This window comes from Gekko japonicus, unplaced genomic scaffold (assembly GCF_001447785.1).
Source record: "Gekko japonicus isolate JY-2015 unplaced genomic scaffold, Gekko_japonicus_V1.1 scaffold111, whole genome shotgun sequence".
Lineage (NCBI taxonomy): Eukaryota > Metazoa > Chordata > Lepidosauria > Squamata > Gekkonidae > Gekko > Gekko japonicus.
Genome location: NW_015171505.1, coordinates 1,694,204 through 1,709,814, shown reverse-complemented (window position 1 = coordinate 1,709,814; position 15,611 = coordinate 1,694,204). Strand labels below are relative to the sequence as shown.

Below are 15,611 nucleotides of genomic sequence, written 5' to 3'. Positions count from 1 at the left end.
TGACTGCTTTGACTAGGATGGGCACAAACTGGCTTATGACCTAAAGTTTGTAATGAATTTTGGCCAGTTCATGGTTTGCAGACTGAAGTTCGTGGCATGTCAGCTGGCACAAACTTTCCAGCAGTTCCTGGAGGTTGGTGCCCGTTGGTGAATGGACACATTTCCAGACAGACTGTCTCCACTCAAATAAAATTTTACCAAACTTCAAAGCAAGAAGGGGGTGGAATTCTCCAGCCTTGGAAACACTGTCATCAGTTTCAAACTAGTCATGTCAGTTTCAAGAGGGTCCCCATCCCTTTGGGGTGTTTCTTTGTGTTCACTTCCCATTTTCTTGCATAGAGCTTACAAAATCCCCCCACCCCCCACTTGGATTTGTGACTCTGTGCTTTGAGATCAGTCCTTTTAAGCTTGTGATGCCAATGGCACTGGGTTTTGCTGGACACTAGTATATTGTACTGGTTCTGCAGGGCTTCCAAACCCCCCAGATTGTGATTCTGTGCTTAACATCAGTCCTGTTGAGCTGACCTTGCCAGATTGGCCCTGGATTCTGCTGGGCACTCTGTGATTGCACTGGTACTGGTGGGCACTCTGTACATTGTACTGGTTCTGCTGGGCTCACACAATCCCCCCCTTCAGTTTCTACTGCAGAGATTCTTTGGTTTGACTTTAGTCCTGTTGGATCTGCACTGTCACAGTGCACCACTTCTGCCCCACCATCAGCTGTGCATGTGCACATTGAGTCAAACTCATAGTCCATCCACAAATGGTAATCCTGATCCTCTCTTCTTCATGGAAGAGTATAAGCCTATATTCTCTCTCTGCATCTACTGATACTGATTCCTTGTTCCACTGTATTTGAAGCATATATTGTAAGATCTTCAGGGCAGAGGATTGTCTTTTTTAAACTTAATATTCTCAATAAAGTGCCATTGATGATGCTATATTATTAATAACCATCAATTGCTAATACACTCCCTATCCTTTTTTCTCACCTGTCTGTCTATTCTGCCTGCCATCTGTCTATTCTCTCCACCCTAGGAAAGGCTTGTGTAATTTCAGTATTGGATCTTGGAAGCTAAGCAGGTTCAGCCCTGGTTAGTACTAGAATGGGAGACCATCAAGGAAGTCCAGGGTTGATACACAGAGGGAATCAGTGGCAAACAACCTTGAAAACACCAGGAGGTTGTCATGTAGGCTGCAACTTGAGGCCCCTTTCCACCACAGCCTGAACTGGAGATGTCAAAAAGCTAAAAAATGTTAAACAGACTGTTTGCTAAACTTTGCTTGGCATGAATTTTAAAGACAGACAGATGATTCTTCCCTTGAGCAACTGTGATTGAAGTGCCAAGCATCAGAAGGATCAAGGTGGGCAGCCGTGTTGGTCTGGAGCAACAGAACAAAGTTTGAGTCCAGTCAGGCACCTTTAAGACCAACAAAGTTTTATTCAAGGTGTGAGCTTTCATGTGCAAACACACTTTGTCAGACGATTAAATGGAATTATATATCATAGTTATATATATAGGGGTGACGTTAAATTAGCTTGCAAAATAGTGAAGATATTTCTTTAACAGAGAAAAAGAATGACAAGCTGGGTTTCTGGTTATCATCTGTTTGGATTCAACTGAGGGGGAAAAACAACATAGGTAATAAATATGTCAAAACAATCTCCAGTTCTGACATATTACCTATGTTGTCCCCCCCCCAGTTGAACCCAAACAGATGATAACCAGAAACCCAGCTTGTCATTCTTTTTCTCTGTTAAAAATATCTTGACTATTCTGCATGCTAATTTAACAAGACACCTCTCTATATATGCAGCTATGATATATAATTCCATTTCATCATCTGGGAAAGTGTGCGTGCACACAAAAGTTCACACCTTGAATGAAAATATCAGAACGGCTTGTCCTCCAGCACCTTCCTAATCGGGACTCTTCTTCCCAAGGGGAGGGATGGGTCCTTGCTCTGCTCATAATTAAATCTCTCTCTGAGAAACTGGGCCCTTGATGAAATATGCAGATGGGCAATTATCTGCTGCCAATACCCATCTCAGCACTTTTTTTTTTGCTGTGATTAGAGATCTACAGGAATGATGGGGCACAATAATCACATACTTAAATGATAGAGTTTGCATATTTGTTTTCTGAAATGCACAACATATCTGCTTTGGTTTCACCTGCAAACCTACCTTGAGGGTTCTGTTCACCACAGCCTGCTTACTTTTGGCTGGCATTGTTGCTAAACATCAGCCTATAAAAGTAATAAAGTAATATGCAGAGAATTAAGTTGTGTACAAAAGCGTGCATTTTCCAGCAAAGTCTTCAGGACAATCTTAAGTGTGTCTCTGCCCTGCTTTTCTTACGGGCGTGGCTGGAATCTTTAACACTCACTGTGTCCATGGACTTCAGTGCACTTAGAAGGGACTGCTTAGGATCGCAACTTCAGGCAGAAGAAACTGCTCTGGACAAAGGAACTTGATGTGGAGTCCCAGGGTATGAATTATTGTTGCCAGCCTCCAGGTTGGTTCTGGTGTTCTTCCAGAATTACAATTGGTCTTAAGACTACAGAGATTAATCACCTTGGAGGAAATGGCAGATTCTTAGGGTAGACTCTATGGAATTACATCCCTCCTGAGCTACATCCCTTCCCCAAATGCCACCTGCCCTAGGCACCACTCCCGAGTCTCTAGGAATTTCCCAAGAAGGAGTTGGCAGCCATATTATCTGACAAAGCAACCATGCTGATGCTAAATAGGTCTGGGGTCTGGTAAGGGTTTCTTCCTGGGAGACACTATCCAGGAATCCCACATAAATCCCACAGGAAAGGCAGGCTCTAAATGCAATATAATAATAAATAAGGATCCCCATATTACATGTGCAAAAAATAACTATTTGATTGGCATGGAAAACTCAGATTTCTTCCTTCAAGATCTCAAATGATAAACCAGGGGTGACTTATAATGACTCCACTTTCTAGGTCAGCAATCCCTGACATAGCATCCATAGGTAACATAGTGCTCATCCTAATATGTTCATGCTTCTTGAGTCTTGGATAAAACCCAAGAGGTCTTGAATAGAATGAAAAATAAAAACAGGGACCAAGACATTTTGAATAGAATGAAAAATAAAAACAGGGAACTTTAGTCACTCCCTGACAGTCCACTGACTAACAAAGTGCTGAGTTTGCTTCAGGCCAGTGTGTCACAAGCATGTACATAGATTCAGGTAGGCATGTGTGCAAGCACATGAAAACTTGTACCCAGAATTAAGCTTTGTTGGTCTTAAAGGTGCCACGACTCAAGCATGTACAATCAGCTTGGCTAATAGATTAGGGTTGCCATCTCCGGGTTGGGAAATACCTGGAGATTTTGGAGGTAGAGCCTGAGGAGGGCGGGGTTTGGGCCATAATGCCATAGAGTTTAACTGCCAAAGTGGACATTTTCTCCAGGTGAGCTGATCTTTGTGGCTTGGGGATCAGTAGTAATAGTGGGAGATTTCCAGGAACCACATGGAGTTTGGCAACCCTACGATACAGAATTTCTTATGTCTCAGGCCTAGGCAGCCTCTTCCTATTTTTATTTACTTTTTATTTAAATCATTTTTATGCTGCCTTTCCACCAGTTCAATGTCCCCAAGAGAGCAATCAATTGAAAACATTAAAAGCTTTTAAAATACATAGAATAAAAGAAATCAAAAACTACAAATTAAACAGGTCATGTACACAGTTAAAGCACATACACAGAAAACAGGGCCAGGGAGGGAATGCCAGATGAAACAGATAAGTCTTCACCTGCAGGTGAAAGACAGTGACAGGAGGGGACAGGTGCACCTCCCTGGGATGGGAATTCCATAATTTTGGTGCCTCATACAAGAAGGCCCTTTCTTGGGTTTCTACTAGTCTACTCTCAGACGGATGGGGCACTCAAAGAAGGGCCCCTGAAAATGACCACAATGGTTGAGTAGGTTCTTGGTCCTTAAAGACTGTTGATCCCTATAGAGGTTTATGGGTTTGCAGGGAGTAAACCCTTCCTTTTCTTTGAAAACAGAAGCCTAAGTCACATAGTGAAGACTTGATTCCCTCTATCCACACACCTGTGGTATCCATTTTTTCACTGGGCTCCATCCTCCATAACAACTATTTTTGTGTGGGGTTGCCCACTATCAAACATTCCAGAAGTGTCTTCAGGCTCACCAAAGCTGGAGGACCCCCTCCCTTCTAGACTGTGGTCTAGGACCCAATGGTGGGTGGCTATCTTCAGGATAAAGTTTGCTTAATGCTTGTGGCAGGCATCAGCTCAGAATTATAGAATCACAGAGTTGGAAGGGACCTCCAGGGTCATCTAGTCCAATCCCCTGCACAAGGCAGGAAATTCACAAATACCACCCCCCACACCCCCAGTGACCCCTGTTCCATGCCCAGAAGATGACAAAAACCCACCAGGATTCCCAGCCAAACTGGCCTGGAGAAAAATTGCTTCCTGACCCCAAAGTGGCAATCAGCATTTCCCTGCGTGTGTAAAAAAGGGCCACAAGAACTAAGCATTAATGTAACCCTTCCTGCCCTCCCTCTCATGGTCTGCGTAAGTTCAGAATCAGCATTGCTGTCAGATGGCCATCTAGCCTCTGTTTAGAAACTCCCAAAGGAGAGCCCACCACCTCCCAAGGAATCGCTCTAACTATCCGGAGGTTCTTCCTGTTGTTTAGCTGGAAACTCTTTTGATTTAACTTCACCACGTTGGTTCTAGTCCGACCTTCTAGGGCAACAGAAAACAACTCTGTACCATCCTCTCTATGACAGCCCTTCAAGTACTTGAAGATGATTATCATCTCACCTCTCAGTTGTCTCTTCTCCAGGCTAAACATACCCAGCTCCTTCAACCTTTCCTAATAGGACTTGGTCTCCAGACCCCTCACCATCTTTGTTGCCCTTCTCTGAACACATTCCAGGTTGTCTATATCCTTCTTGACTACATCTCCCACTATTACAACTGATCCCCAAGTCACAAAGATTAGTTCACCCAGAGAAAATGTCCACGTTGGTAGTTAGAAGTATGGCTTATGTGGAAATATATATTCATTTGCACACAAAATACAAGAGACAGAGACGGTACTAAAAGGTGGGACAGTTTGAAAACACCAGGAAGAGAGAGAATAGCTTTGGCAACTATATCCAGCCCACAGACTGTCTATTGCCCAATTTTACTATAAATAGGTATCTTGCAATAGAGTTGACCCCAAACTAAACAGAACAGTTAACAGTGAAGTTTCAGTATGGAAAATGTGCCTTCTTGCAATAGAGGGAATTCTCTTCCACAGCTGGTAGGGAATGACCTAAAGCTCCTTGTTGTTGTTTTTCCTGGTTACTCTTTGCTTCTGTGATAGTACAACCCAAAATGTGAGGGAAAGAAACACACTCATTAAAACAAAAGTACCACTTGTGGCTTAATTTGTCTGACCCTTGTAATCTATCTGCAGTTCCAGGATGGAGTTTTGGAATCTCTGAGGTGATAATAAAGATGCATCTAAGCATGTACAGAGTCCTTTTTCTCTTTACAGTAGCCATAGCTTGTTGCGACAGCATTGGTGATTAGGAAGTGTTAGCCAAATTGCCTTATTTCTTAATAATAGCTTGGGGAATTATGAATATAAAATGGCAATAGGCATATAGAATGGATCATGACCTGTGTATACTGGAGTTAGAATTCCCAAGAACCCAAGAATAGACACAGAGACTGGGTAGCTAAAATAATGATTTCTTTACTAAATATTCTCAAGCATACAAACAATATTCAAACATTCACACACACAATACAGAACTAAGAAAGCAGAGGTGATTGATAGCTAATAGAGGGGTCAGTTATGGGGCTAATAGAGGGGTCAGTTATGGGGTGATACTACCTGTCCAGATGTGCAGAGGTCCATGAAGAAGGGATTATGGCCTAAACCCAGAGGTTTAGGGGTGGACTGCCAGTTGGCATCAGGGCACAGGCACACTGAGGCCATGTGCCTGATGGATATAGACATTGGAAAACAATGCAGACCAATGGAAGGCTTTGGGGACTGGTCTCAGGTGAAGACAATAGATTACCTGGGCCAATCAGGTGTCCCAGGAGGTGCAGTTGTCAGGAGGGGTATGGCCTGATGTGACCAATGAGCTTCCAGAGAGGCAGAGTCTGGATATAATGAGATTAAGCCAGGTGCTGGATGGTTGGGCTGGGGGTGTCCATTTTGGAACAATAGAGTGGTCTGGTGTTACAAAAGAAGTGATGTTCATTTATTTATTTATTTATTTATTTTATTAAGATTTATACCCTTCCCTCCCCGCAGAGCATGTTTCTTAATGTGTGGCAGGATGACCCTGAATGGGTGACCATTCACTAGACATGGAAAGTTAATGTTTACCTTGATAGGTCTGGCATAGGTGTAAGTGCAGATATCTTAGACAAATATATGGAAACAGGAATGAGAGGATTATTCCAAAGGTATTCCCTGACATATAGGTGAAACAGGAGAGGGGAATGGAAACATGCAACATACTTCATTCATGACAATAGCACAGACCAGAGGCTTTTCATCCCTGCCTGCCTGTACATTTGATAGACAAAAGACTAGCCATTTGGTCAGTAGAAGATGCCTGAGGCAAGGGCAGAGACTTGCCCATTCTAGTCCGTTTTGGGCTGAGCTGACAGGATAGACGTGGGTGGGGGGGGGTTGCTTGCATGGAGGGTGCTTGGCACAACAGCCAGCCTGGAGAGTCCTCACCAACGCTCCCTCTAAGCTGTGGAGTCCTGTGAGCAAAAATTCTACTTTGTGAGCTACTGGCATTAAAGTGGTGAGCAGGCGACTTGGCTCCTGCATAAATTAGCTTGCTCTGGAGCCATCCTCCCTGAGCGAAGACAAAAATCTTTGAGCTGCAGGCTAGCTCACACTAACTCAGCTTAGAGGGAACACTGGTCCTCACTTGGCCGGAGTTTTCTCAGCCAAGATGTGGTTCTCCTAGCCTCCCAGCAAAAGCCACTGTTTAAGCCAAGCCTGGCTTCATGAGGGCACAGCTTGTGGAGGTTCAGAGGTCGTTTTGGGGTGTCTCTCAGGAAAAACCACCCCTGCTTCAGGGCTGAGGAGGCTGGCTACAGAAGAACTTCCAGAAGAGATGGTACAGCTCTCAGTCATGCTTGATCCTCCTTACCTTTCTTTTTAGAAACATAAGGACATTTACCATATCAAAGTGGGGACAGGGCTATGGCGTCTGCTTGGCATGCAGAAGGTCCCCGGCTCAATCCCTGGCATCTTCAATTAAAAGGACCAGGCAATAGGTGATATGAAAGACCTCAACCTGAGGCCCTGGAGAGCCACTGCCAGTCTGAGTAGAGAATAAAAACTTTGATGGACCAATGGTCTGATTCAGCATAGGCAGCTTCCTGCACAAAGCGTGCTCACCTGACTTTTCTTATAGCTTCTAACATTGTTATTTCGCTGTTCCCCTCCCCTTTCCATCAAAGCTAGAGCAGTTCCATATGTTAAAGATTAATAGCATAAAAATAAATGTGTTGCTGAACCATGCTATGTGAATACGTGCCTGTGTCAGAGAACTGCAGCTGATCACAGCTCATTGTCATTGCTGTGAACTCCACACCTGCCCGCAACAGTTTGGTGTAGTGGTTAAGTGCGCGGACTCTAATCTGGGAGAACCGGGTTTGATTCCCCACTCTTCCACTTGCACCTGGCTGGATGACCTTGGGCAAGCCGTAGTTCTGATAAGAGCTGTCCTTGAAAAAGAGCAGTTTCTGTCAAGAGCTCTCCCAGCCCCACCTACCTCACAGGGTGTCTGTTGTGGGGAGGGGAAGGGAAAGGAATTTGTAAGCCGCTCTGAGACACCTTTGGGTTGTGAAGGGCAGGGTATAAATCCAATCTCCTCCTCCTCCTCCTCCTCCTCCTCCTCCTCCTTCTTCTTCTTCTTCTTCTTGTGATCCATACATGCAGAAAGTGGTTTCAGGAAGAAATCACCACCCATTGCAAATATCTCACCACCCCCAATGCCATGCTTTGTAGGGTCACCTTTATTGTGGTTAACTGGTGTGGTTAGTCCAGTCACCATTAGTTAGCAGAGTGCTTAAATAAAGCTACAAACGCAGGAGTGTCACTTTACCAGGTTACTCAGCTTACAAAGCTACACAGAGCCACATTGCAAGTTCAGAAGAGAAATAAAGGTAAAGGTAAAGGTTCCCTTGCTCGAAAGCCAGTCGAATCCGACTCTAGGGTTGCGGTGCTCATCTCCGTTTCAAAGCCAAAGAGCCAGCGCTGTCCGAAGACGTTTCCGTGGTCATGTGGCCGGCATGACTAAACACCAAGGCACACAGAACGCTGTTACCTTCCCACCAAAGTGGTACCTATTTATCTACTTGCAATTACTTGCTTTCGAACTACTAGGTTGGCAGGAGCTGGAACTAGAGACGGGAGCTCACTCCGTCTTGCGGCACCCGGGTCTCGAACTGCTGAACTACTGACCTTCCACAGCCTGCAGTTCAGTGAGAAGTGCACTTTGGATAGGAAAGAGCAGAGAAATGATAAGAGTACTAACTTACTAGCTAAAGGATGGAAGCAGATGGCGAAAGGCCCATCTTCCTCATGGTGCTGCATGTCTCTCTCTAGGTGCATGCAGGGAGAGAGCTTGTCTTCAAGTGAGTGAGAGAGAGGAAGGAGGAGGAAATGGTCCCTGAGAGCACAATCTGCATTTCAAAGAGGACAGTGGCAGAGGAGTAAAGATAGGAAGAAAGGTCAGTGTGCCTATCCAGCTATCTAGCCTCTCTTGCCACTCAGTCTGGCAGTCTGAGACACAGGGACATCGCACCTGGAACTTCCAACAACCTTATGATAATGGTATTGCAAAGATACCCACCTGTCAGAAGTCACACTGTCTTTAGGAGGGAGCCAGGAGCAGGGAGCGTGTGTTGCTGCCGTCTCTTGGAAATGCAGACTGGCAGAAAAAAGAGCTGCCCCAGACAGTAACATCAGGAAGCCCCTCCTTGTCAGTGAATGGGCTAAGTGATCAGCCAAGTTTCTGTGGTAACCAGGCCAAGAACTCCCTTACAGCCAATAAAACGCAAACGACTGTCTACAAAACACCGGCCACTGAGTGAGACTGGCTGTGCAGAAACAACCAGGGTTGGATCCTGCCGGCTTTTCCAGTGCAAAAGATTGGGGGGGGGGTCTTCTCCACTTTTGATCCCTAAGGTGATTGTAAATGAAAGTCATGGGAAACCAGGTCTGTCATGAAGAGGGTAATTGGGTGAAATGAAGTGGGAAAGCTGATAGGATCCAAGGGGCAAATCTCATCTCCTCAGCTGGGTGTTCACTTTTATGCCTCCCTTCATAGATTTAGGGGGGGGAGGAATACATATTTTCCAAAGTCTTGTTGGGGATCCACTGCCAGTTCCTCTTTGGGGAGATTCTTTTCTCCTTATAATTCTTTAAAATGTTGCTTTAATATTTATTTGTCAATTTGTATCATATTGCATAGGTACCTGGAGTTCAAATTGCATTCCTGAGGACACACTGTAAAATGCCACATGCCAAAGGGCGATGATTACACACTGGGTGAATAATTAAGTCTGGAATAAGAGTAATACTGTTTTACTTCCACTACTAACATAATATTAAAAGGATCCCCTCCCCCCCATTTCCTCTGCACATTATAGAAGCAGCTCACAGGTTTTGTTCATAGATTCAGGCGGGGTTGCCATGTTGGTCTGAAGCAATAGAACAAAGTTTGAGTCCAGTGGCACCTTTAAGACCAACAAAGTTTAATAATTCTGGGTATAAGCTTTTGTGCACGTGCACATCTCATCTGATTATATCGAGAATTAAACTTTGTTGATCTTAAAGGTGCTACTGGACTCAAACTAGGTTTTGTTCATGTTTTTCAATGCAAAACAAATCTCAGAAAGTGAGACCTATTTCCCTAGTATCTTTCAATGTGAATTTACAGGTGATCATTCTAGCTGGGTGTAGAATTAAGCCAGCATTATCCTTTAGCACCAGAGTGGCAAAAGGAAGATTTTCTTTCTTATGCTCAAGGTAATGCCATGTTGATGTTGGACTGAATGTGTAAAGTGGCACACATTCGCATCAAGTCTACTATTATACATGTTTTGTGTGCCTGTAACAGAGTGAATTCCAGAGGAAGGTTTGTGGTTCAGTGGCAGAGAGTCTGCTTGGCATGTGGAAAGTCCCAGGTACAGTCCATAGCACCTCCAGCTAAAAGGATCAGGTAGCAGGTGATGTGAAAGACCCCAGATGTTCCACCCATGGAAGCTCATGAATCTTACTGGATTCCAAGATTCTCTGGGGTACTTTAGGATTCCAAACATTTTCTATTGAGGCTGCAGTGGAAACATGGAATCTGAAGCTCCTAGAAGCTATAAACAAGGTTGCCCCTCACCGACCTCTCCCACTTGTGGGCTGAAATCCAGCTCCCTGGTTTACCACAGAACTGGGTGATCGGAAAAGGGTTGGGAGATGTCTAGAACAGAGCTGGCGGAGAACTCTTACTGAATCTGATCTTTACAGCTCATTGTAAGACCTATGAAATAATGGTGATGGCAGCAAAGAAAGATTACTTCTCTACTATTATAGCATCAGCTAGTTCATATTCATCCCAATTGTTCAAGGTAGCTCCGCAGTTGTTGATGACAATCAGCTGTGATACTTTTGCCAAGTTTTTTTGGCTGAAAAAACATCAAGAATATGCTCTGATCTGTATGTCATCTGTAACATAGGTACACTGGAAGGAAGGCATAAAACACCACCTGGGCTATTTATGGATCATTTTGACCCAGTTTTAGTGATTGATGTGGACAAGATCCTGGGATCTCTGAAAGCCACTACTTGTACCTATCCTGGCAGATAAAATTTTATCTTGGCAGATAAAATTGCAGCTGATTGGGGAGGGTCTCTTTTGCCTGGGGCTGACTGCTGGCCCCACCCTCTGGCTAGCCTGAGGGTTAGGCCTGGGGGCTCTGTAAGAAGCTGAGTAGCTCTGACATCCTTTAAGTGTTAAGCTTCTTTGCCTCTGCATGCGTTTAGTTTTGTGAGGCAGTGTGGCAGGGGAGTTATCAGGGAAGTGCAAGAAAAACTGAACTGTTTCTGGAATGGATTACAGCAGCATGGCTGGTGGGGGAGCTGAGGCAGTGACATGCAAAGTCTGTGGTATGTTCGTATTCTTACCTGAGGGTAACAACAGTTACACTTGTAATAAATGTAAGTTGGTAGCTCTACTAGAGGAGAAGATACAGGGACTTGAGGCACGCTTCACACTCCATTTCATAAGGGAAGGTGAAGAGTACATGAACAGATGAAGCACTCTTGAGAGGGCAATAGGAGGAGGAGGGGAAGGTATCTCAGCCAATGGAGGAGCACCTAATACAGGAGGAGGGTGCATGGAAGAAACTCAGGAGACGTTCTGAGCCTCTATTGCTAAGCAATTGGTTCCAGGATCTCCGCATAGATATTGATGCCAGACCACAGGAACAAGGGCTGCTTCCCCAGTCTCCCCAAAGCTTAAAGGAAATTTCTCAGGCCCCCATGGATGCAAGGACTCAAGTTTCTGCTCTCCAATACAGGAGAAGGCATGTGCTGGTGAAGTTGATTTGCCTAAATCCCTTAAAGATGTTCATCCTGTATTTCATCTCAGTTTGCTGAAACGGGCCCCGGACCCAAACCAGTGTGGACCACGACCACCAGCCCCTCCACCTCTGATGATGAATGGTGAACCACACCAAGAGGTGGAGGAGATTTTGGATTCTAAGCTGAAGCGTAGCTGCCTTTACTATCTTATTAAATGGAAAGACTTTGATCCCTCTCATAATGAATGGGTACTGGACTGTCATGTCAATGCCTCTAAACTTGTACGTGCCTTTCACAAACAGTATCCAAATAAGCCGGGTGGCTGAAGTCTTTGGGGAGGCAGAATGTCAGCTAGGCCTCTCTCGAGCCCTGGCTGCCATGGGAGTGGGGTGACTGTGGAATGTTAAATTTCTTTTCTGCTGTGTCTTCTTAGTTTCTGTTATCTCTTTCTGACCTTCAGTGCCTGGTATAGTATTTCTCCTGGGGAAAGTGACCCATTAGTTTAGCGGGCTTTTACCTAGGCTCTGATTGGCCCTAGGCCATCAGGGGGGTTCCTTGAACAATGTATATCTGTTTGCTTCATGTGCTTTATGTTAGTTCTAACATGAAATGGTTAAGATATCTGCATACTCTCATATTCTCAATAAACTTTACTTCTTTGAATGAAAGCTGTTGGGAACTGACTGCTGCAGGAGTCTGACAGCCAGTTTAGAAGTTTCCAGTTGATGAGCTCTTCAACTTGAGCTATGGGAAGACACCCTCCCCCCAACCAAACCTCCTGCCTTCTTCCCTCAAAACCAACCTCTGTAGGCCTGGCTTCTTTCTTTTGTTTATAAACTGCTGTGCACCTCACCCCGATTACTTACACAAATGTAGGTGAAAAAGCAACACAGCTGTAAGCCTGGTGAAAGTGTATTTTGTCAAGCCTTGGAATGAGTCATTCCTTTCTCCAGACAAAGTCGAAAGGGCAGCCGAAGCCCCAAAACAGCTGCCTGGATACTTAGCAACAAACTGGCTCTTGGCACTGGCTGCACTTAACACTAAAAAAAAAATAATAGCCTTCAGCCACAATACAAACACTCCGTGTCCAAGAAGGAACAGGGGTTATATAGCACCACCAGTTGCAGACCAGCATCAGGCAGAAAGGGATAGAAATATTGCAATAACTCTGCTGGCTGCCCCTTGTAGGCAGAGCCCCAGATAACCTTTTGCCATTTCATTGTTTCCATTAGGTTTCATCTCAGTTTGTTCATGACTCTAGTTACCTCTCCTCCTGCACCACCATGTCAACCCAATGGCAGCACTGGCACTGTGTTTGGATCCTCAGTCACAATCGAGGGAGGCCTTGGTTAAGCAGTAAAGCTTGGCATGCAGAAGGTCCCAGGTTCAATCCAGGGCATCTCCAGTTAAAAGGACTAGACAGTAAGCAATAGGAAAACCTCTGTCTGAGGCCCTGGAAAGCCTCTGCCAGTCTGACATACTGATCTTAATGGATCAAGGGTCTGATTCAGGATATATGTATTCATGTGTGTCATTCAAAGCAGGCAGTGGGTGACACAGTTTGTGATCAGGGATTTGGCAGTGGTGGGAGAACTCTTCACCTCCTACAATGCTTCCCAGTTAGACATGCCACCTGAGGCAACAGTGTAGACTTTCCAATTTGGGGGGCTGGGCCAGAGGCATTACTATGCTAGGTCCTTAAAAGAACTGAGGCCCAGTGACATCATAGGGAGGAGCCAGTGACATCCAGGCAATTGTCACTATCTATGGAGGTGGAGCCATGTGGGATTTAGGGAGGGGCTCCCCAGAAATTGAAATTGAGCAAACTTCGGGGGACGGCGGAAGACCGGAAGGCCTGGTGTGATCTGGTCCATGGGGTCACGAAGAGTCGGACTTGACTGTGCGACTGAACAACAACCCCAGAAATTTAGGGGGGCCTGGGAACCCCCTAGCAATAGATGAGGAGGAAGGAAGGAGAAACGGAAAGAAAGCAAATAGATGGGGAAGGAAGGAAGGAAGGAAGGAAGAGGGAGGAAAAGAAAGCAAATAGATGGGGAGACAAGAAAGAAAGAAAGAAAGAAAGAAAGAAAGAAAGAAAGAAAGAAAGAAAGAGAAACAGCAAACAGATAGGGAGGAAGGAAGAAAGGAGAGAAATGGAAAGAAAGCAAATAGATGGGGAAGGGAGGGAGGGAGGGAAAGCAAATAGATGGAGAGACAAGAATGAAAGGAGAGGGAGAGAGGGAAGAGATGGAAAGAAAGCAGTCCCCTCTTGACACTCTAATGCCATGTGTGGATGCCTTCATCCCATCTCAGCGAAGCAGCTGTGGGCTGGAAGGGACCACATATCGCTGGAGGGCGCTGCCCAGAGAAGGCCCTGCGGCTCAGATCCTACAGAACACAGTGGCTGTCAGTGTGAATCCCCGGGGGAAGGGGCCACCGCGCACCGGAGGGAGAGCAGCGCATCCAGCGCAGTCTCTCTCCACATCTCCTCCGGAGGAAAAGGGGGGCAGGGGAGCAACGAAGCCAGGGCAGGGGAGCAACGAAGAGAGCCGAGCAGCCTCTTTGTGCCCTGGCTGTGACCCAGCGGCAGTGCACCCAGGAGGCCTTGCAAGTCGCTCCCTCTGGCTCTGTACGAGAGGGTGCCGGCCCTTGTCCGAGGAAGGGGGGCATGACCACCCCTTCCCCCTGCGGGCCCTGGGGAAGCCGCCGCCACTACCACCCGCGCACCCGGTACCTCAGCAGCAGCAGCCGCCTCCTTAGGCACAAGAGCAGCCGGGATGCACAGGAGGCCACCCAGAAAAGGCTCTGGCTGGCACTGGTTGCCCCCAGGGGAGGCTCGGTATTCCCTGGAAAATTTCAGGGAAGGCATCAGCCCCCCAGCCCCTGCGTAGTCTATGCCTATGACCTGAGGCATCTTTTAGGCACAATCCAGGCACCCTAAAAAGGGCTTTTTGCCTTCCCATCTTTCTCCCCCCCCCGACTTTCAAACAGCTGCTTTTTATAGCTAATTTGGAATCCAAACATGGACCCCCACTATCATATGGGGTTTAGTTCACAGTATCAACATGTGGGAGTGGGGAATATAGTTTGGCATCAAGAGAGAGGTCATTGAACTCTACCACAAAAGGTTGCCAGCAAGGCAGTTGAAGAGTCACCATGTTGCACACTTCTTTCCTGCCCCTCCAGAGAGCAAAGTATCCTTAGCTTTTTTACACCTGCAGTTCCTCTAGTATGGCAACAAGGGATCACACAGCCCTTGATCATTTAGGGGCTCCTTCCTTACCTATGAAAAGTGCAATCCTGTGCCAATTTACCTGACACTAGCCCCACTGAACATACTGTGATTTCCTAGTGGGAAACATGTCTAAGATTAGAACCTTAGCTCCCAATTACACATTAAACACATTATCCAATTGTTTTCTGTAAACCCATGTCTGATTTTTGTCTTCATAACATGGGAGTGAAGTCACATTTTCATTTACATCTGTATGCCCAAAGCAGCACAAAGCCTGAAGTAATTAAAGAATAAAGTTTGCAAAACACATCTAGGTAAAGGTAAAGGTTCCCTTTGCTTGAAAGCCAGTCGAATCAGACTCTAGGGTTGCGGTGCTCATCTCCGTTTCCAAGCCGAAGAGCCAGCGCTGTCCGAAGATGTTTCCGTGGTCATGTGGCCGGCATGACTAAACACCAAGGCACATGGAACGCTGTTACCTTCCCACCAAAGTGGTACCTATTTATCTACTTGCAATTTCTTGCTTTCGAACTGCTAAGTTGGCAGGAGCTGGGGCCAGAGGTGGGAGCTCACTCCGTCATGTGGCACTCGGGTCTCGAACTGCTGAACTACCGACCTTCCGGTTGGCAGTTCAGCATCTTAACCACTTGAGCCACCACAGCCCAAAACACATCTAACAGACACAATCATCGAGTTGTTCCTACTTTATTGATGAGGATGAAGATCAGCAATTTGCTTTAGGTCTGGGTCAACATCTG

The 15,611-nt window shown here is 45.8% G+C and overlaps 1 protein-coding gene across 2 annotated transcripts in view; it reads right to left on the bottom strand.

The window, feature by feature from the left end:
- PLIN1 (perilipin 1) overlaps positions 1-8,969 on the bottom strand; it is a 28,295-nt gene extending 19,326 nt beyond the window's left edge. Inside the window, exons 1-2 of one of the 2 annotated variants that reach the window (XM_015419260.1) lie at positions 8,896-8,969; positions 2,189-2,250 (exon numbers count right to left, since the gene is read on the bottom strand). In XM_015419260.1, coding sequence (XP_015274746.1) covers positions 2,189-2,233 — 45 coding nt within the window. In that variant the 5' untranslated portion in view covers positions 2,234-2,250; positions 8,896-8,969. Of the gene's footprint in view, positions 1-2,188; positions 2,251-2,390; positions 2,564-8,895 lie in introns of those variants that run through there. The other variant, XM_015419261.1, reaches the window with a different exon arrangement.
- Between the last annotated feature and the right edge of the window lie 6,642 nt (positions 8,970-15,611).